We start from the raw sequence: 23,055 nt of genomic DNA on the forward strand, positions 1-23,055 counted from the left end.
AAGTGTACAACGTTGGCAGAGTCAAATATGTGAGAACCTAGGTCAGACCAAAATTGCTTGGATAAAGGGCAATCAAAAAAAAAAGATGTACTAAAGTCTCCTCTGCTTGTTTGCAAAAAGAACATGAGCTGTCAATGTCCAAATATTTAGAAACATTAGAATTAACAGGATATATTTTATGTAAAATTTTAAAATGCATTTCCTTTGCCTTATCAGAAATACAATATTTCCCAGGTAAAAGCCAGGATCTTTTCCAGTCTATATCATCAACTACGGACCTCCAGTAGAACTTTCCTCTTGCAGAAATTTTCCTTTTGAATTGAAAAATTTGTCGCACATGCCTATTATTCAATGACATAAAAATGCTTACAGCAGCCCAACGCTAGTTTGAATTTTCACGTCATTTTGGCGCGCCTACCCTCCCGGCAGGACGTCAACGCACGCACACGAGCTCGTTGAGAAGGGCGCGCGCGCGAGCTAGCCACTGGCAGCACACAGGCGCGAGATAAAGATGGCGGCGACGGTGGGGGAAACGGCGTGATATGCTGGAGTAGTGGCACTAAAACCTGAGTAAAACCACCGTATGACAGACCATAGCAAAATGGAAACCATGTCACAGTAGGTGTTTACTGGTAATACCAAGTACTACAAACTCACCTTACTCCCCTTCCCCTCCGAGACAACATTCATCTAGTGATTGTGGAGAAATCTCACCGGGAGCATGGCTTCGCACAGTAACCAGGTAGGAAAACACTTCTGCCTCGTTTTGTGTTTCGTTTTAGCTCATAGTGTCGTTCGGAGTGTGTGTTTTGCCCCGTGCTGTACTTTCTGTCGGAGTGTGAGGTGTGTGAATCAGCAGCATGGTTGCAGGCCCGCAGCCTGACGCGCTTATTCAAAGCCACTCGCTTGCCGTCAGCTAGCTCACGCTCCGCTTCAGGCAGGCTTCACAATCGCGTTTCACCTCCAATATTCAGCTGTCATGAGGCAGTGTTTGTGGCTTTGCGCTGAGTGTATGTTTTTTCGGCAACGAGTTTGCGTGTGGCCCACCCGTTCGCGCTGCTGCAGCGGCCTGGCCACGCGCGCGTGCTCATTTAATAACGGTCATTAGCAGGCGAACGTTTCCCCTCACCGTGAACACACCGCGACATTTCTATCGGATATCCTGTGTCTACCACGCTCTTCTGACTACAGTAAGAAAGTATGAAGTGTTTCTGCTCTGTATCTTTAGTTCAAGCAAGTTAGATATAGAAATAGAGTCGCGTCGTGTGGCTAATGTAGTGAAATAGGCCTGTTGATTGGGGGCGGTATCGCTTCCTGTCTTCAAGCTCATTCAAACTCCTTCGCTTGAGTTTTTCGCTTGTTTATCGCGCACATGGTATCCATTTCATCTTCAGTGACAGTTTGTCACCGCCAGGTTGTATTTTCAGCAGCTTCAGAGCGATTTTGAAGTCTGATAACTTTAAACGAGGCACCATGTAGATGCTACATCATTGTAGCTGTAACTGTTAGCCACATGCTGAACGATAACCTCTCAGTTGTGCATGTGCTTGATGTTAAGTCCTGAATAAATGTTTAGTCTTCTAAATAGAGCTGTCATTTGGATGTAATCATGTGCTGTCTTCAAGTTTGTCAAAGTTGGATAGCTTGTAGCACTACATAGCAGTGGGTTGCTATATAGATAAAATAGGGCCAATATGTTTAGTTATAGATATTTATGGCTCTATTAAGTGTTGTAATAAGCAGTCTAGATACATGAAGCACACGGTCCTGTCAAAGTCACAGTTAGCTAGGCTGCCTGTCAGTTTTCATGTAAACATAAGAGTATAGTAGTTTTGTCTTAATTTTGGCATTTTTGACTAGCTTTAAATAATTCTTACAGCATTGTGTAGGTTTATCTTTTACATGTCATACTGTCATTGTCATGTTCCTGTTAAAAGCAAAGTTCTCTTTAGATATGAATAGGCACTATTGGTCAACTGATATATCGCCAAGGTCAACATATCTACTTATATTTGTCTTGTCTTTAAAAAAAAAAAAAGTTTTGTTTTGACACTGTTTAGAATGTCAGGAGATGCAGATCCTGTTATTTATCTTTATTAACTTACTAATAAATTATTAAACTGCGCATGTTCAAGTATCTTAGTATTTGGCTTGTTTTTATTATAAAAAGCTAAAGTATATGTTTGACCCTAGACCACTAAACCAGTCTTAAGTGTTTTTTATTTTTTTTTTTTTTTTTATTGAGATTTATACATCATCTGAAAGGTAAATAAGATTTCCGTTGATGAATGGTTTGTTAGGATTGGACAATATTCCTGGAAAATCTGGAACGGTGCAAAATATTAAGAAAATCACATTTAAAATTGTCCAAATTAAGTTCTCAGCAATGCATATTACTAATCAAAAATTAAACTTTCAGATATTTACAGTAGGAAATTTACAAAATATCTTCATGGAACATGAGCTTTACTACTTGAATGAATTTTGACATCAAATAAAAATTGATCATTTTGACCCATACAATGTATTTTTGGCTATTGCTACAAATGTACCCGTGCTGCTTGAGACTGGTTTTGTGGTCCAGGGTCACACATGTTTACACACATACTGTCAGCATTCAGCAAATACAGATTAATATAGTTTAAAGAAGTCTTTGAGTGTCTCATAGATATTTAATTCCATGAACCTTGCAATTTGTATTCTGCATAAAAACATGTGTGATGCTCTGTCTGTGCAAAATTGATGGGAACAGTAGAGTTTGTCATATTCATAACATATTCATTGTGTGCTGTATATAATATTAGTGTTATCCTGTCTTTTCATGAAAATATTGATTCCCAGTGTGCAAAGAAAATATCTTCATTTGTCACAATACTATTACTATTATACTACAGTTAAAACTATGGCTGAAAAATTACCTAATTTGGTGTTCTTTGTAAAAATGACCAACCTTTTTTGACCAGCCTTTTTAGTTATTATCACCAAATCTTGGATTAATTTTAATCCAATAATTGTGAATGTTGATGTTCGTTCTAAAAGTTTTTGCAGTCTTTGTCATTTTTGACTGGGCAATTCTCCAAAAATAAAAAAAATTACAAGTTTTTGTGAAGTTTTTGTCATATCCTTTGTGAGCAAATTTGGTAAGTTTTGGTCTTATGTGATAACAAATCAACTAGCTTTTTCAGGAAAAACACACTTTCTGGATCAAAATAATCAGAACACAACATGAAGTTTAAGTTGCTTAAGTGTTAATCAAAATAATTTTTTTCATAGTAATTTCAATTATAATTTAGTAAAGAATTTCATTCAGGGTTTGTGCAAGGTGCTTAAAGTGCTTGAAGTACTTTTTAAAATTTAAGGCCTGGAAAACCCTTGAATAATCCTGAAGAGGTACTTGAAAAGTGCTTGAGTTTTTGAAAGACAGTGTATCTTTAAAATAAGTGTTTATTTTTTAATAAGCACACATCTTTTCACGCAATTAAAAACATACTACTATTTGCCTATTTATATTAATGTCATAAAACTGTCAACCTAAACCAGTAGTAGATCTGACAGTGTCGTGTAAATATGGCTGAAAACGCAAAAAGAGGAACAGATGAACCAAATCAAATGAGTGAGTCATTTAAGCTGGAACCACTCCAATTGATTCAAACTTGTGACTTCATTTCATTTTAAGCGATTCACTAACAAAAACCAGATCAAATTAAAAGAGCCATTCATTTTTTAATTTTGACATCACTTGTAATGATTTTAAAAACCATTTCCTTGCCACATGATTTGCTTGTTCGAAGAGCTCAAATCGCATATTGGCGATAATTTGATTTAGATCAAGACTTTGATGTGGGTTCGTTTTTAAACAGTAGAAAACATCAAACCATAGGTGAGATCTCTGATTGAAGTACCTAAATCAAAGTAGTGTTGGAAAAGTCCTTGAAAGTCCTGTAATTTTATTTTACTGAAATTAAATAGTGTCTAAGATCATCTTTGTATAGACCAATTGCTGCCATTCTGAGTTTGAGATGTCGGTTGAGCACTAATATGCACCACTGCTGTATTTTTAGTCAGACTGGTTTACGTTGACTGTAACTGCTATGTCTGCATACACAAACATCAAACAGAAGTTGAGTTAACTGTGATTTAGAATAAATTCACAGCCTTGGAATCCCACATGGCGTAAACAATAGTTTCCGACTTACTAAAGTGCATGCTTGACATGCATGCTGCTCCGTACCCTCAGATTCCCTTGGCATTGGTCACACTTTCAACCGTTTCAAAGCTCGACGAGCCGACGTGTCTATTAATGGCTTGTGACAGTCTTTGCAAAACAATGTTTACAAGGATTAGGCAACGTTGGATTGAATATGATGAAGACCATGAGTCGTGTAATAAAAGAAGTGATCTGAAAATGGAAATTGGATGTATTGCAATTCTGGGTGGGGCAGTTTATGATGTGCCAAGTTTAGAGGATATCCCTCGGTTGTAGCCTGTTATAGATAAATACAAAACGCTCATTGAGCTGGCATGTGGGATGGTGACACCACAATTGAAATGGTACAACAGGGTTTATGGCAAGCAGCACAAACATAAAACTTTATCTTTCTAAATGGTTATAATGCATCTTTCACTTGTGTGAAAGATGTATTGGGGAATATGTCGATATGTCACCCTGGACCACAAAACCAATCATTAGGGTAAATTGTTTTTTTTTTAAATTGAAATTTATACCTCATCTAAAGAGCTGAATATATAAGCTTTCCATTGTTGTGTGGTTTGTTAGGATAGGACAATATTTAGCTGAGATACAACTTTAAATCTGGAATGTGAGGGTGCAAAAAAATTGAAATATTGAGAAAATCACCTTTAAAGTTGTCTAAATGAAGTTCTTAGCAGTTCATATTACTGATCAAAAATTCAGTTTTGATATTTATGGTAGGAAATTTACAAAATATCTTCATGGAACATGATCTTAATATCATAACGATTTTTGGCATAAAAATAAAATCTATAATTTCAACCAACACAGTGTATTTTCAGCTATTAACACAAATACATCCGTGCTACTTAAGACTGGTTTTGTGGTCCAGTGTCACGTGATGAATCAGTAATGGGTTGTACATTTGATTTGATGCATGAAATATAAAGGTCTCGTCATAGTATGCTAAAAAAAAAGGCCATCTGAAAGCATTTGGATGTGGCAATGGTCGTTTATTGTGACGGGAGAACTTGTTAGGCATTTTTAAGGGAAGGTCTGAAACCAGAAAATCCAGTGACTCGTTTGGTTTGTCCTTATCTGTGGGGGGTTGACACTTTTTACATAACCACAGTCACGTCAGCTCTTGCTTTGTCTTCATGAATGTGTTTATCAGTTTAACATACTGGAAGATAAACACTTTTAAACCATTTTCATAATCAACATATTGACATATGTTAAAGTCAGCAAGGAACAGAAGTCGTAAATGCCTTTTTTTTTTCTTATTGTGAGGTATATCTGAGTAAAACTGCTTCTTAAACACTAATGTAGGTTTGAACTTGATTTTGTGTATCCAGTATTGATTTGGATTGTTTTTGTTTGCTAATTGCGATGATATAATGTGAGTGACAGGTTGCTGGAGTGGTGGTATTTGTTGTCCTGCCGTTGAACCGGTGCAGGAAGTCAGGTGAAGTGGAAATGTTTTTGATTAAAAGTTATGAGGGCACCTGAGATATTTCATAAACGAATAAGAATTGTCAGTTTTGATTTTATGGTGACTTTTAACACTTCCTCAGTTTTTTGCGTGAGCGTCGCCCATTCATGAAAGTGAGTGTAAGTGTGTTATCACCGGAGCATGTTGAAATAATGCAGATGGGTAATTTGTGGTAATCCCCAGTCCAAATGAACAGCGTTGGAGAGCTTAGTGTGGTACGTGTGGCACGCCTGTGGAAACGGGGCAAAGACACATTCTTTCTGTTGTGATTGCTCGCCATCCAGAGGCCATTGGATTACGGCTTGCTGTTTGTCCCTAGTGGTGCCGTTTCAGCAGTGTAGGTCAGTGATTTGCAAACAGTTACATATGCTTGAACTGCAGTTTCTTTTTTTCTTGCTCTCCCTTTTCATGCAGCTAGTTGTGAATGCGAAGGGGTATTATGTGCACGCTTGCAGAGCCTGTTGATTTTTTTCTTTTTCTTTTTTAATCTCTGACACTTTCAGTTCCCCTAAAGACCTGCATGAGCAATGAAGTTGCTAGCTTTTTAAGAATTTTATAGTTGCTTAAATGTCAGTGTAGTGATTAGTCTAAACTAAGTTGAGGTCTTTCAGTTACTCTATTAGTGCTTGTAGGATTAAGGTAATTATAGCCTTCACAGAGCAAGCAGGTTATCTACAGGACGGTCTAACCATTAATGGACCAGATGCCATGCATTAAGACAAGTACTCCCAAGACAGCTGAAGGCTATAGACTGCAACAAGTTGCCAGGTTTTAAGAAAACCCTTAGTAATAACAATGTTACTTTAGTGGAGTTTTTTTTTTCTAGGGCTGTAACTAACATAATTTTAATGATTATGTAATAAGCTGGTAATACCAGTTAAACCATCTAAAGGGGGGCAATTATGAATACAATTTACTTGACCACAACAGTTCAGGCATTAATATCATAAAGAATATAGTAGTCTTAAATGTGTAGCCTAGTTGCTGGTATGTGATGAGCTTTTTTTGCAATCTTGCAGCCACTCGTGTCATGCGTACATGTGCTTTTCACATCTAAGAAGCCTGTTTAGTATTAGCATGATACCTGCGAGTGAAATATCCTGCATTTGACAGAAATAAAAATGAGGAAATTCAGAGACAGCATGTGGTGTTTTTCTGCCTTTTAGATCGCACTTGTACAGTCATTTCTGTGAAGGACCCACATATCTTTTGGAAAGTGGATACTCTACCTGTGTGAAAATTGATGTGGAAGTTTATCATCTAATCTAATACTTGTTAGGATAGTCATTGAATTATTCTGGGAATTTCAGTCTAACAGTTAGCAGATTTTAATCAGCAATGTTTTGTTTGCTTTAATTAGTTTTCTGGTTATATTAGCTGTGTTCTACCACAGTACCAATAAAAACAAAGGGTTAGTAAGTTTTAAAAGTGTCTTTTAGCTATATTTGCTTTTTTGACTATCTAGATTTTTTTTGTACCGTCCTTGAAAATATTGATGTGCCCATTAAGACAACTTCTGTAAAAAATTCTTCACTTTTAATATGCGTTTAATGTCACAGTCCAGTGTCTCTCAGACAGTTTTATTCAATTAAGCTGGAACATTTATATTACTCACTCGATAAACACTTTAAAACAAATTAAGAGTTAAACCTGAATTCATTTAAGTTTCTATCTGAAGCAGACCACATTGCTCTTCAATAGTATTTTAGGGCCCTTTAAAATGTTTTGTTTTTCCCCAAATTCAGTTTATTTTCCCATTTTTATTTTTCTTGGTTGTTTAAAAGGTTAAATTAAATTTTAGCAATTGAGAAGCATGTTAAGTTTAAGATTATGAAACCTGTTCAGTTTAACAATTAAATTTGTAGGGTTTTATGAAATGTTTTTTTTTCTTTCTCATTTTCTCAGGTTTATTAACATTTTAGTAATCTCAAATCATGCCTAATTAATTGAATTCATTAAAACAATTTGAAAACTTTTGTGAAAAGTAATTTTTTTTCCCCCAAAATGTTTAGTTGTGTACATTATTCAATCATTTAATTAATAATAATTTACATTATTAATAACAATTTAATCAAATGAATATTTAACTGTCCTTTTTTCTAAAACAAAGTGCTGCATTACAACGGTTTACTGTTAAAATTAAAACATGAAAAATTGTGATTTTGTTTTTAATGACATTAATAATTAATAATCAGTAGAAGTATTACATTGAGATGTACATTCTACTGTACAATAGTAATATTTGTTACAATTTTTAAGTTAAACCAAGCTTTTTGATGGGTTTTTGGTTAATTTCTCTATGTATATTTGATATGACAATATTCTTTCTCTTCATCTCTCTTGAGATGAAGTTTCCGTCCTCATATTGAGTGTGTGAAACCACATGCATCATCCATCATGCATATTTGAGAAATTATGTGCATGTTCATTCACACAGAGACATGTGGAACAAACCGGGTTCATTAAGACCTTGTGCCGGGCTAAAATTCAATGTTAAATGTATCTTTAGGCCCCTACATTTTGTTTAGCTGTTTTTTCTTTTCTGTCCAGCTGCCACCCAGATTAGGGCTGGGCGATATAGAGCAAAAAATATATCTCGATATATTTTGCTATATATCGATATACGATATATATCTCGATATCTTTACAGGATAAATAACCCCCAAAAACTACTGCAAAAACAAATATGCCAAGTTCCAAAGTCTTTTTTTATTGAAACTCAGAGGTAGGCAGTTCAGAACAAAGTGCTTCTGCGAATTTTCTTTTAATATATAAATAAATCCTTTAAATTTTTGGCAAACAAACAGAGGTTTACTGTTAAAATCAATACATGGAAGAAAAATTATAATCAGTTTTAAACGTTTACATAATAATTGTAGTATTTTTTTCTACAATTAAGTGTTGAATCTTGTTGTAATATTTATTTATCATATATATTGTTTTATGTAAATTATTTAAATGGGAATATATAAACACCTACATTATACTGTACAAAAGTAACACAAGACTAATATTGTTCTGTTACATGTTAAACCGTACTTTTATTTTGACAGGTTGCTGTGAAGTTTCTGTTTGTTGACAGTATGATATGATGCTAGTTTTCTCAAATGAAACGGAAAAAGTGACACTCACAGCAGCTTTGGAGTTTGAGTTTCTGAACTTTTGATTTATTAATCCAAAAATCAACAGATTACGTGGCATTCCGCACTATAGTAAATTCGGTTTTTATGAATTGAGTGCGTGACCCCGTCCGTGTTTTCGCGGAGGAGACATTGTAAACGCGCAACCATGTAGAGACAAATGACATGCCTTCGTGTAAATAAGATAAATAACATAAGGCTATTTAGTTTGTTTAATAAAAGAACAATGTATAGCCCTGTTCTATAGGAAAGATAACCCTAAATGACTTCTATTGTGATCTGGCGCTATATCGAAAATAAAATGAGCTTGATGTTCAAGGGGGGCGTTGGGGGGGGGTCGCCCTCTAAGATAATGGTAGGGGAAACACTGGTATACATATATTCACGGCAGTAGACATCTGTCTGTTGTTCGTCCGACGCCTTAAAACCAAAGTATCTCCATATAATGGAGCCAGTTGTCCTTTTTTTTTTTTTTTGCGACGAGTTCTGTAGCCTCCGGGCTGGTTGCGGGCGTCGCCGTGTTGAATGAGACGACAGGCGGAACAAAAGCAAGGAGGCGGGGGCGAGCACAGCACAGAGAAGGCAAACAAGCAAAGTGGCGAAAATGAAATATAAACATTATATCGATATACACTAGGGCTGGGTATTGTGACCAATTTGGCGATTCGATTCTTATTTTTATGGTTTCGATTTGATATCGATTAGCTATCAATATTTCATTTAAAATGTTAGTTTTGCAGACATGGGATCCATATTTTGATATAAATGCTGGTAACTGAAACTCTCCTACTTAAGTTTATTACTGAAATACACATCAACATTAATAAAAGGGTGCACAATTGTTTATTTTAAACAACTTTTATTTTAAATGAACACTGTAACAAGAATTCAAAATTATGTGCATCCATTGTACACCATGTAAACAAACTGCAAAATGCACATTACTGTAAAAAAATAAAAAGACTGTAAATGTGCAACAGTGAAATCTATTAAGAACTTCAAACATGTTTAAGAAATAAAACATTTTTCTAAATTCAAAACGTTCAAAACAGGTCCATCATAAAGCCCTTGTCTGCGTATACAAAACATTCTAACTGTCCATAAAACTAACAGTTCTTAACTACAGCCTAAAAATTTTTGATCACCAGATTTTTCTGCAAAAAAAAAAGGCAGCTGATCAACATGTTCTGATCTGATCTAAGGCAGCTCCTTTGCGCTGTGATTAGATCACCAGCGGTTGAGAAAACTCTCTCAGCAGGAACACTAGTGACACCTTCAGGACGAGAGGGGAATATTCATATCTTCTTAAGTGAAGCACGTGCATTAAGAATAGATTCGGGGATTTCCCGAATCGATATTGTTGCGTTAAACTGAAGATCGATTAAAATCGGAGAATCGATATTTTTTACCCAGCCCTAATATATACGATATGTCAATTCATATCGAGTTTAAAAAATATCTCGATATATTTTAACCCCTTAACGCCTACTGTCATAAATATGCGACAAACCGTTTGACTCAATCAACCAGCCGAGATAGCGTCTGCATTCCCCCAATGCCGGTTAGTGCATATTCGCTACGGACCTAGGAACCTTCGACAAGCACTTGTTTCTAGTGGGACCGCAAAGTGACGGACTTATTTCTTGTTTACGCACGAGGATTACTCCGGTCGCGAAGTTATGGAAATGAGTCAGAAAAGTTTGATCCTTATGGCCTACTGTCGCTAATATGCTACAAATCTAATTATTACAATAACTTCAAAAATACTTGTCACACATATTTCACCTCATTATGTCGAGTGTATAAGCACACAATAAGCAGGTAAATATTTGTATCTTAGCACAACTTACCTTATATAAATAAAGAAGTTAAAAAAGGGTGAATAAATAAAACATTGTTTTTTGTCATTATGCCTGTTGTCGCAAATTTGCAACATACCAAAATTTCTATCTATTTGTTGTGCAAAAGTGAAATTGATAATCTCAACATTATTTACCATCTACTTAAAGGCAAAATCACACATAAAACATTTATTTATATACAGCTAAATAAATTCAGGCGTTAAGGGGTTAAATATCGAGATATCGCCCACCCCTAACCCAGATGCTTTCCTTATGTGAACTTACATTTACAAACATGCGAGCAGCTTAATCTTGCTTAAGATACACTAATCAAGTAGTCATTCATATTTTTATTTGAGTAATTGTTTACACATTCCTGGTCTTCCTGTCCAGCTGCATCAGCAGCAACAACTCTTCTGCTTTAAATATGCCATGCATCATTGGAGTTAAAATGATCTAATGTCCCATGTAATAAAATGCGGTTCAACAATAAAAATCTTTGTTTACTTTGAAATCACTGTCAAGGTATAATGTCATGTGTTTTCTCATCTGACCAGTATTACACACCAGGAGAGAAGATTTTTTTTATGGCAAAAAGCTAGCATGACTAATTTGCAATTGAAGCTGTGGGATTTGGAGGTCAGAAGACTGGCCATCATCAGTGTTGATTACAGATAGCATCTTGACCCATGGGATAACATGGAAAAATATATTGAAGTCTTAAATCCACATATTCCAAAGCGTTTCATTTTCTTTTGTGCATGCATTGTACAGTTAACACAATTAATGAATAGGTGCATATTTTGTGTCATTAAACCTGACTTGTTTTAGTCTAAGGATTTAAAGTCGGATCACAGGTTGTGGCCTGTCCGCACACTAAAATATCTATCAATGTGAGAACCTTCACACTACCTTCAGTAATGTTTAAATGTCCATGCTCAAACAATGTTACACATTGTCCAAAGTGAGTGCTTGAATGCTCTCTTTCTGCCATTGCTTTGCCCTGTAAAGTGGGACACGAGGGAGCCATATTGCCATGCTGCATGACTCAGCAGTTTCCAACTTGCTCTTTACTTTCACCCAACCTGATGTTGCAATCATGCAGTAATGATGGCTGCCACGTCCTCACATACCCTTCACACAGTGCTTTAACTGTGTTTTAATAAATAAGTGGGCTGAATTTAATAATGGACTCATTGTTGTTCTGACTCTGATGCCAAGAAGACCGCCTTAGTGTTGTAGCATGCCATAATATTAGTGAAAGATTGTGTTTGCAATTAACAAACTTCATCAAAAATAGTCACCTAACATTATGTTCTTTTGTTTTTCTCCACAGTACATCTTTGGGGAGTTCAGCCCAGACGAGTTCAATCAGTTCTTTGTGACTCCCCGCTGTTACGTTGAGGTAAAATAATCACATACATGAATACATCTTTAATGCCCATTAAATGTTAAGCTGTCTGAAGCATTTAAGCTTCTAAGAAGTAATTTCATTTACTGTATTGTCATTTTATCATTTTCTTTATTTCCTATATAGTTCTGTATTACCCTAAAAATATTGTGGTGAGGTTCAAATATGTAAAATAATTGATGTTCTGTATTTTCCACCTTTCCCACACTCATGTGCAACAGTTTAGCACAATATTAAAATTCACTTTTGAAATGTAGTGTTTGCCATTGGCAACTACCATAGTTTCAGTGTTTAATGTTTCATTGAAAATTTAAATAGCAGATTTCAGTGTCAGTTTGAAAGTGCAAGTGTTGCGTCATCTGCAATAACACTGTGCTTTTAATGTGTCAGTTAAAAAGCTTTCAAATGTTTAACTTTATATCAGAAAATGTAATGTAAGTTTACATTTAAACTTGCTCCAATTTGTTACACAAGGTATGGTAGGGCCCTATAAAATCAGTTTTATTTTTTTCCAAAAAATTCTGTTAATTTTTTTTGGACTCCTTTTTTCCCTGTTTTAATTTCTTTACTCCTTTTTAATGGCTACATTAAATAATATTAATTAAAAAAAATTAATTAATCATGAAACTTACACTTTCACAATTTATAAAAAAATTTTTCCCCATCATATGTTTTGTTACCAAATTCTTTGTTTTAGCTTGTCTAATTATTTGATTGCATAAAAACAACTTCATTTATTAATTTATTCTTAAAATAGTTTAAAATGTTTTTTTTTTTTTTTTTTTTTTACCCTCAGAAATTGTGTATTTAAAATTTTCTGGTTATCAAAGAAAAGCATAAAACATTAATTTAATGTTTATCTTTTAATTAATGAAAATGAAAGGAACTTTATTTTAAATGAAAATATAATATGGAGAATGTTATGTGATTATTTCTTAAGTTTTAATAATTTTAGTAGTATGTACATTCTACTAAACCAAACTTTTATTTTGACGGGTTGCTGTGAATGCCTTTACAGTTTCTGTATGCATATGGTATAACAATAGTTTCTCTCAATAGAAACTGTAAAGTGCTTATGAAGTGACTCAAAGCAGTTCTGGAGATGTTGTTCATGTTTTTATGTCCTCATTTAATGAGACAACAGACAATGAAATCACAGCGAGTGTCATTTTGCATCTTAATATTCACAGATACTAGTCCATATCATGATTTGATATTATGTATAAGTATAATGACCTACTTTGGATTAATTTGACAAATTTCATGACATTTACAGTAAATTCATTTTTTTTATGACTGGATTCCGCTTTATAGAAATCTGTAGGGTCCTAGTGTGGTAAATTTGGCCTCAAATGCACATACACATTTCCATCCTGCATATTAAATTACTGATGATATGCCAGCGTACTCTTTACCCACCTTTTGCCTCCTTTTCTGTTATACAAAAAAATCTCATTGTTATTGTTAGTCATTGTTGTTTAGCACCTTACATCCTACATCTGTTTTAGTTGTGAATTAAACTCCGGCCTTTCACTCCAAAGTACAAGTAAAAAAAAATTGTGCCTGGGTTTTACTTCAGATAACATGCATTTAAATTTGTTGGTTATAAAGGTTTGTTGGTGTGTGTTTGCACATTTTATTGACTTGGTGTGATTGAGTGATCTCATGTGAATTTCTTATCAGCTTCCCCCCTTCAATGATAAAGTCTCCTGCATCAGCCATTCCTCAGGTAAGATCAAAGCCTCGCTTAAATATTGTTACAAGTACTGATTCAGAAATAAAGATATGAGTTAAAGATTATGAGATCCTTAATCACAATTACTCCCACATAAGCACACACAATGGTTTTCATGTATTATGCATTGAACATAGCTTACATCTTCACATGAAAAACAAAATTCATCTGTCCTATTCACATCCTAATCCTTAATTGATAGAATGGTCCTCATCCATCACTGAGTTTAATATAAACCTCCTTAGGCTACATGCCCATCTGTGTAGTCTTAATAATCTTTCCCAGGACAGTATCATATTGCCCTCTCAGGTAGTTGTGACCTTCACCCTCATCTGTATCAATTATTTAGGAGGTTACTGCACTCCTGCTGTGCCTTACATAACGGAATCATTGAGACGGCAGGTTTGCGGTGAGTTTTCGGACCACTACACGGCGCCTTACTACTGTTTTGTTGCAGAACTCAACACTCAAGTCTAAACACTGACAGCTTTCTAAACCTTCCCCTTTATCAACCTTAAACCCTTACTTCTTATTCTTGCCTGTACATTTAATCTTTGGAGCTTTGCATGCCTAGGTGCCAGGCGTCTCTCTGGCGCATATATGCATCTACCTGCAGTGCTTGGAGTTGACAGGAGGCTTTTGACATTTTTGTTTTTCTGGAAATTCTCTTCCAAAACCCATCACATCTTGAGAGTGGACTAAGAATATGACTTCACGGACCGTCTTTCAGGACCTCTAACTCAACCTGAAAACGTGGCAGCCTTGACAGTCCACAACCTGCTTATGAGTTCGTCCTTCATGCTTTCCTAAAAATAAAACCTCTAAAATGAATACTAACAGAGGATGTGGTCTTATCTATTCATTTATCCATTGCTTGGGAACTTTTTCCCATGATGACTTCTGGTTGCTTTGATTTCGCTGATTACTGGCTACTTTTAAGACTCAGTCTTACAGTAATTGTGACTTGCATTCACTAACGCTGTTTCATTCACTTCAAACTATCCTTCACTGCTTAGTCTGCACAGTGCCACAATCACTTATGTATCCAATCAGATTTGTTGTATTTGATTTAAAGGGTTAGTTCCCCCCAAAATGAAAATTAGGTGTTCTAGGTGTATATGACTTTCTTTTTTCAGACAAGTCCAATTGGGTTTATATTAAATGTCCTGGCTCTTCCAAGCTTTACGATGGTGCTGGGTGTTTCTGTTCAATAGTCCAAAAGAAGTCCAGTAAAGCGCATCCATCCATAATAAATCCATAAAGTGTTCCACACAGCTCTGGGGGGTAAATAAAGGCCTCCTGTAGTGAATCGATGCATTTTTGTAAGAAAAATATCCATATTTAAAATGCAATAAATTACTTTTCTCTAACTTAACCTAATTATCATATGCGCAAGGCTTTCCGGGCGGATGGCTTAGGATGTAAGGATTGCGAATTCACCGCTGATCTCACAAAAAACAATATTTGTTTACAGGAGCAAAGGAAGCTACTTTTCCTTAAGCAAAGGAAAACCAGTCTCTTCTTGGCTTATATTAAAATCCCTAATTTGTGACTGGTGTTTTGCTCTCTCCTCTGTGCTTCTGCTGTCAACACTTCTCAGTGGTGCGTGCGCAATACATACATCCTTCGTCATCACCTGGAATGGCTTCCACTTACGGCAGTTAGTGCAAGCTAGAGAAAAATGATTTATTGTGTTTTAAATATGGATATTTTTCTTATGATTCATGTTTTTCTTATGATCATGTGGATCACTTTTTATTATGGATGTAGGCACTCTTTTGGACTTCCTTTGAACTGTTGAACAGAAACACCCGCCCAATGTCATTATAAAGCTTTGAAGAGCCAAGACAGTTTTTTTTTTTATATATATATATCTCCGATTGGATTTGACTGAAAGAAAAGTCATATACATCGAAGATGCCTTGAGGGTGAGTAAATCATGGTTATTTTTCATTTTTGGGTGAACTAACCCTTTAATAAGCACATGATTTGTTGTGAATACAACATTGTTCATATTTTTAGCCTTTTTGAATAATTAAGTTAAGATTTGTGACTGGAAACTTGAAGTATCTAATTTAAAATCAAGAAATTCCCTTTAGAAATGCCACTGTTGTTGAGCCTTTTTACATGTATGTCAGTCTAACTTGATGCTTTGATCTACAGGCGAGGACTACCAGCATATCGAGTTTGGTGTGGATGAGGTAATGAATGCAGAGCCTGTGGCAGTGAAAGATTCGCTGTACAAAGTCTCCAGCACTCTTAATCCTCAGGCCCCTGAGTTCATCTTAGGCTGCCAACCATCTCAGAAGGCCCTTCCCACAGCCACGCTGGTTGCTGATATCCCAGATGGCGCCGACTTCAACTCCCTATGCTGCGGCAACTCCGAGACCTCAGTCCTGGAAGGCCACCAGGCCTGCTCGGACATGGATGGGGTTTCGGGCGGCTTGGGACAACGTAAGAAAAAGAAAAAACGGCCGCCGGGATACTACAACTACCTGGAGGGTTCCAACAACAACAGCACCGGCGTGGCCACAGATGGAGTGGGGTCCTCGGGCCTGGTTAATGGACATTCTCCAAATGCTCAGCTCATGGGTTCAGAGGACATGGTAGGGGACGTGCTAGCTGGGGCTGAGCTCATCCCCTCAAATTCTGTAACATCCACACCCCAAACCGCCCCTCTTTCCCATCAGAGGACTTGTGAAAGCCCTGACAATTCAGCGTTGGACTTGACGAGCGGAGCTGCCTCTTTGTCGGACAGAAATGGGGCAGCTTCTTTGTCTACTTCATCTTCGTCCTCTCAGAGCAGCGGGGTGGCACAAAGTGCCAGGACTGCAGAGCAACATGCAGAACCCCCAGCTCTAGAGAGTCCAGTACTCCTGGGTAACGGAGGGCACAGCTCCTCCTCCCCACCATCTCCTCTTCCTCCTGCTGCTGTGGCCACCCCCACAACCACAATTCCTGCTACTACTGATGAGAGGGAGGCCGAGGGCTCGGGGGAGGCTAACGGGCTGCCAGAGACGGCCTCAGCTGCCGGAGCCGCAGACGGACTCCAAGACTCGTCTGAAACGGGCGAGGTGCAGTCAGCTTCCTCTGTAACCCCTCTCTCCTTAGACTCTGAAGTTCAGCCGGTAGTCTCGCCCGTTCCCCCTTCAGCACCTGTGGTCAACCCCCCGAAATCCTGGGCCAGCCTCTTCCACAACTCCAAGCCTCTGCCTGGAGGTCCTCAGGCTTACGTTGAGGTGAAGAGCGCGCCTGCTGTCGTCGCGCTCGCTCCGGCTGCCTCCGAGTTGCCTGAAAAGGCCAGTGAGGTGCGCGAGGGCCCTGTCCCTGTATCTGAAGATCCTATGGCCCCCAAATTGGCAGGTAAAGTGACATGACAATGTTAATGGTTTTTAGTCCAGAGCGCAAAGAATGATGTCTATTACCGGTTCTTTAAGCAAATGTTTGCTCAAAGGTTTGGCTCACCCAAAAATTAAAGTGTCATCATTTAACCACCCTCATATTGTTCCAAATCCATTAAACTTTCATTATTCAAAACACAAATGAAAATATTTTAATGCAATCAAATGTTTCTGTCCCTTCCACTAGTACACTACTAGTCAAAAGTTCTTAAACGGTAAGCCTGCATTTATTTGATCCAAAATAGAGCAAAAGCAGTAATATTGTGAAATATTTTTACTATTTAAAATAACTGCTTTCTATTTGAATATATTTTAAAATGTAATTTATTTCTGTAAGCAAAGCTAAATTTTCTTCAATGTCACATGATCCTTCAGAAATCATTCTAATATGCTGATTTGCTGTTCAAGAAACATTTTTTTTAATCAATATTTAAAGTAGAAATTTCTTTAAGAGGCAATTATTTAACAGATCAACATTGAACATTTAAATTCTAAATAAGCTGACTTTAGATTAATAAATGGGAAATTTCTACCTAAAACATGGTTTGTTGTTTGAATATAGGCTGGGGACTTAAGTGAACCATTGACAAATCAATGGAAAACATCAATTAGAATATTTCTCTTCAAAAGAGAAATGGTATTTAATAAAAACTGATATCTTCATGCCTCCATTGAATGTCTACTCACCCAAAACTTGACAAAGTTAATAAACCCATAGTAAATGTAATCCATATGAAAAAAGTGGTTTAATTTAAGTCTTCTGAACAGACATACTAACTTTATATAAAACAGAGTTTAGATAAATATACATTGATCCTGATCAAAGCACATACATCAACATATTAACTAAGCTCAAACATGCTTGTGTGACTTATATTTCATCAAAAGAAATGACGTGGAGTTGGAGTTATATGAAGATGAGTAAATAATGACACAAAGTACATTTGTTGCAGCTGTTTCTTTAGATTCTATGTGATTCATGTTTCTGTCCACACGATGGCAGCAGCAGCATGTTTTGCTTGTTTAAACACTTCAGACAGGTTATTAGGGCCTCTTTGCTTTTATTCTTTTAAAAACACATTTCCTCCTCCTGTTGCTCAGATTAATCATGACGTGTCAAGTAAAGGCCCACCCAGGTGCTGTTTACTCATCATATTGCCAAAATTAATGAGAATTCATGGGAATCCCAGTCTGTCTCCATCTAAAGTACAAAAGCAGGGTTTCTCATCCAGAGCCCAAGTGCTGATTTGCTACAATGGCTACTGCTTATTTAACAACTGTGACCTGATTTCATGACCTTGGAACTGGTCACAGGGACTCTACACTACATTAAATCCTTGTCTGGGTTTCCCCTGCTGTTTTTCGAATATGAGAAGTCTTGCGCAAGAAAATGGTAATAAAACGACTTATAAAATGGTGTAGACTTGTCGTATTATGATTGGAAACATTCTATTGATCTCAATACTAGCGTATGTGGCATTCAAACATTCTAGACTAATCTCTTGGGTGAATTCATGTTCTGTTGCATAACAGGAAGAGCATCTGCTTGATTGATGGCATTTATATGACTGTATTTCAGACGTGTTTTTCTTCAAGGCTGCTAATGGAAATGGGATTTATGGTGAACCTGTTTTTTATTATACATATATGCTTGTGCAAAAAATCCCATCAGCATTCCTTGTCACTCGCTAATCTATTTTGATGTAAGACACTTGGACAGGCATTAAGTCAAGAGGAATCTCTTGTCCTGACCATTGGCTGCACTCGTGTGTTATCAGAGTAAATCCACAGAGTGCCATTATGCATTGTGTTTGGCTTTCAGATTGGATTTCTACTCTAGCTGCTGTTTTGAGTTAGTAGTGAATGTGATGTGGCCTGGTTGAAATTTATCCAGCCACAGACACACAAGACTATAATCTTAAATTGAATGAACATTCAGATTTACATGAACATTGCTTGACTGTTTACTAATGTAACTTTAAATCAACATGAGATCAAAATTGACCCTGTTTATGGCATATGATTTGGTCTTATATGCAGTTCATCATTAATCAAATCACTGGTGTTAACCAAAAGCCAAATAGCTACTAAACTGTAAACCATCCAGTTGATTCAAGTTTGTTTTAGTTGTCTTCTCAAGCAAAATGTTTTTTTTTCTCGGGCATTTCCACAAGCTTTGAAGATAAAGGGATTGCTATTTTCAGTAGTTCTATGAAAGTCACTTTAATTCTATTACAATATTGATAAATTCAGATTTCCACGTTTCCATGGGAGCTGTACCATTATTTCAGTCTCCCTTCCTAGACGTGGTACAAAATTCTCCTCATTTTGGCCACAGTTAGCTTCATGTGCATCAGTCACATGTTGCAAGGTTAGAGTGATGGACATCACATCTTTTCTTTTCAGATTGACTTGTTTGTCTAGGTTTGTTTTTAGACTGTATCTAGTTAAATACTGTTTTTGAATGGAGAAAAACACAATCAGGTGAACTTGTACAAGGCTAGTTGCATCTATTACTCAGTCTTGCAAATATGTAGTTTTGCTCATCCCTAGTATTTCATCCACAAACATGAAATTTTCTTCCCACCATCAGAATTAATCGACAATGTGAAGTTGATACACAAGCCGGTGTCTTTGCAACCAAGAGGACTGATAAACAAGGGAAACTGGTGCTATATCAATGCTGTATCCTTTTTCTTAACCTCTGTTCTTCCAGTCTTATTGATTTTTAAACTATACTTTAATAGATTATGCCTGTCTTGTCCTGTTTATGCTTCCTTGACATTGAGCTTTAGACCCTGCAGGCCCTGATTGCATGTCCCCCCATGTATCATCTGATGAAGTCTATTCCCCTTTTCAGTGAGACTCAGAGATCCTGCACATCCACACCCATGATGGATAACTTGTAAGTTTCAAGCAACTTTTTTATTACTCTATTATTTTTGTTACTATAAAACTTGACCCTGGACCACAAAACCAGTCATAAGGGTCCATTTTTTAAAAATGAGATTGATCAGCCATCACCTGAAAGCTGACTAAATAAGCTTTTTGGTTTGTTAGGATAGGACATTTTTTGGCCGAGATGCAACTATTTGAAAAGCTGGAATCTGAGGGTGCAAAAAAATCTAAACTATAAAGAAATTCGGTAACACTTTACAATAAGGTTCATTAGTTAACATTAGTTAACCACATTAGTTAACATGAACTAATAATGAACTGCACTTATACAGCATTTATTAATCTTTGTTAATGTTAATTTCAACATTTACTAATACATTATTAAAATTTTGTTAACATTAGTTAATGCAGTGTGAACTAACATTAACAAACAATGAACAACTGTATTTCCGTTAACTAATGTGAATAAAGATTAGTAAATACAGTAACAAATGTATTGCTCATGGTTAGTTCATGTTAGTTAATACATTAACTAATGTTTAACTAATGAACCTTATTGTAAAGTGTTACCAGAAATTCTAATTGCCTGAAGTTCTTAGCAATGCATATTACTGATTAAAAAATGGTATTTACAGTATTTAGAAATTTACAAAATGTCTTCATGAAACATGATCATTACTTAATGTTGTAGTAATATTTGGCTTAAAATAAAAATAGACAATTTTGAACCATGCAATGTATTTTTGGCAATTGCAACACATATACCCATGCTACTTAAGACTGGTTTTGTGGTCCTGGGTCACATGTGTTTGTGAACTGGATGTGGAATAAGTCATAACTTAATATCCATTCCAAGTCCTTACTAGCTTAAAATTCTTGAATTACATTAGTCAAAAGTTAAAAAGCGATAAAGTTAGGTTTTATCTATAATGCAAGATTTAAGACCATAATCTTTTGTCTTGTAGTGTTCGGCTTGTTAATGAGTTCAGCAATATGCCTGTCCCTTCCAAGGCTAAACAGCAAGGTAAAGTATTTCCAGAGTTGATCAAAAAATCTTTTTATTTCTTCTTCTGTATTTACATAATATTATACTTTTTCTATCATAGCTGCTGGAGAGAAGATAATGAAAGACCTTAGAGTTGGGGCTCCCTTTGAACCCACATACATCTATAAACTCCTCACCCTCATCAAATCAAGCCTTTCTGAGAAGGTAAGCATTATAAAGGCTTGCCTGTTTTCAATAAAGCCCATTAATAGTGGTGTTTGCTTAGCTCCCAACACTGTTCTTTGTGGGTACCCAGTGGTGCGCTTTTTGAAAGTCTCCTTTATCTTAATAAAAATAAAGCTACGACAAATCTGGTTCATGTATTTTTTGGTAGCTGTTACCACCACCAATTTATTAATTCATCTCCCAATAAGGTCAAAATTATAGACATATAAACTCGCGCTTGGCACATCCAAGGACAAGATCTTCCAGTTCCATCTGTTTTTGTATCTGTCTGCACATTCACTAACGTTGAGGAATGAGAGTCTTCCTGAGTCAGAAAGCTCAAATGAACAAGATCAAAGCTGAAAGATAAAGACTTCAATTAATGAGCTGAATCTCTGGATACACAGTCTTCCGGATGTTGAAGAACAAGTCCTTTGTGGACAGTATGCATGTCTGAATTGGACAAATAACTTGCTGCATATGATTTCCCACAATTAAAATCACGATTTGAAATGCATGATACAATGTTTATTGCTTTTTTTTTTTAAAGGAAAAATTAAGAAAATGGAACTTTTGTACATTTTAAAGTTAAATTATTGTATCTAATGCACTTTGAGAGTTCACATTTATGTGCTCCAACCCATGTTCTATACTAAAAAACTGAAGTAAAAAAAAAAGTAAGTGAATTGACTTGTACCTGAGCTTTAAAGGGGACTCAACTAATATGAATAAGAACTTTATATATTTTTAAAAACTACACAATTTTCCTGGAAGACCTGTTTCATATCATCATGCCACCACAATAATATTGAGACAGTTTTGTTATTGCAATATCACAATATTGATATTGAATATCGTTACATCCCTACCCACAATCATGTGCACCATTTGGTGAGTTTATTCTTGTTCCAATTTTACTGAGGATATGCATTGCAGTCATGGAATTAAAACATAATTTGGTTCTCATTAGTCACTAAGCTTTATGGCTCTTTGGAAGCCTTTACTTCTGAAAGTAGTACTGTAATTCAAAAGCTTAGTCATTGTCTGAGTAGTAACTGTTTTTTTACTTGGAACACAGTCAAACCGCGAGGTGTGGTGGATGGGTAAAGTCTGGCACTGTTAGCATGCGTTAATGGTCTGTCTTTTTCTCAGGGTCGCCAGGAGGATGCGGAGGAGTACCTCGGATTCATTTTAAATGGACTGCATGAGGAAATGCTGGCACTGAAGAAGCTTTTCTCTCCACAGGAAGAGAGTACGTTCTCTTCTGATTTTAGCATTAATTGCAAAGGCTGGTGTCCCGTCAATTTTAGATTTACTCGATTTCTGACTTCATATGAACTAAATGAATTGTTTCTGAGCAGAAGCCCCCACACCAAATGGTCCCGAATCTCAGCCTGGAGTGGAGGAAGACCCTGCCGAGAAGGAGGAAGAAGGCAGTGATGATGAGTGGGAACAGGTTGGACCCAGAAACAAAACCTCCGTCACCCGGCAGGCAGATTTCATCCGCACTCCTATCACAGACATATTCGGTGGCCACATCAGGTAGGCTTTGAGTGCACAGCTGGTAGTCTGTGTGTATATGTAGTGTAAAAGCTCGTGTGACCCTGGACCACAAAACCAGTCGTAAGGGTCATTTTTTTGAAATTGAGATTTATCAGGGATGTGATTTTTCCGGATTAATCCGGAATTCCGGATTTTCGACCTGAAAATGTGACCTATGTGACGTATTTGGCGG

General features: G+C 36.4%; 1 protein-coding gene across 3 annotated transcripts in view; it reads left to right on the forward strand.

Moving 5' to 3' along the window:
* Window positions 1–490: 490 nt before the first annotated feature.
* The window catches only part of usp10 (ubiquitin specific peptidase 10), a 33,187-nt gene continuing 10,622 nt past the window's right edge, over window positions 491–23,055 (forward strand). Inside the window, exons 1-11 of one of the 3 annotated variants that reach the window (XM_073835632.1) lie at window positions 491–742; window positions 12,002–12,070; window positions 13,760–13,805; window positions 14,161–14,220; window positions 15,975–17,174; window positions 19,806–19,897; window positions 20,008–20,117; window positions 21,076–21,134; window positions 21,217–21,320; window positions 22,473–22,572; window positions 22,682–22,862. In XM_073835632.1, the coding sequence (XP_073691733.1) occupies window positions 722–742; window positions 12,002–12,070; window positions 13,760–13,805; window positions 14,161–14,220; window positions 15,975–17,174; window positions 19,806–19,897; window positions 20,008–20,117; window positions 21,076–21,134; window positions 21,217–21,320; window positions 22,473–22,572; window positions 22,682–22,862 (2,042 nt within the window). In that variant the 5' untranslated portion in view covers window positions 491–721. Of the gene's footprint in view, window positions 743–11,977; window positions 12,071–13,759; window positions 13,806–14,160; window positions 14,221–15,974; window positions 17,175–19,805; window positions 19,898–20,007; window positions 20,118–21,075; window positions 21,135–21,216; window positions 21,321–22,472; window positions 22,573–22,681; window positions 22,863–23,055 lie in introns of those variants that run through there. The other 2 variants (XM_073835633.1, XM_073835631.1) reach the window with 2 other exon arrangements.

The sequence above is a fragment of the Garra rufa genome, chromosome 3 (assembly GCF_049309525.1).
Source record: "Garra rufa chromosome 3, GarRuf1.0, whole genome shotgun sequence".
In the NCBI taxonomy this organism is placed as follows: domain Eukaryota; kingdom Metazoa; phylum Chordata; class Actinopteri; order Cypriniformes; family Cyprinidae; genus Garra; species Garra rufa.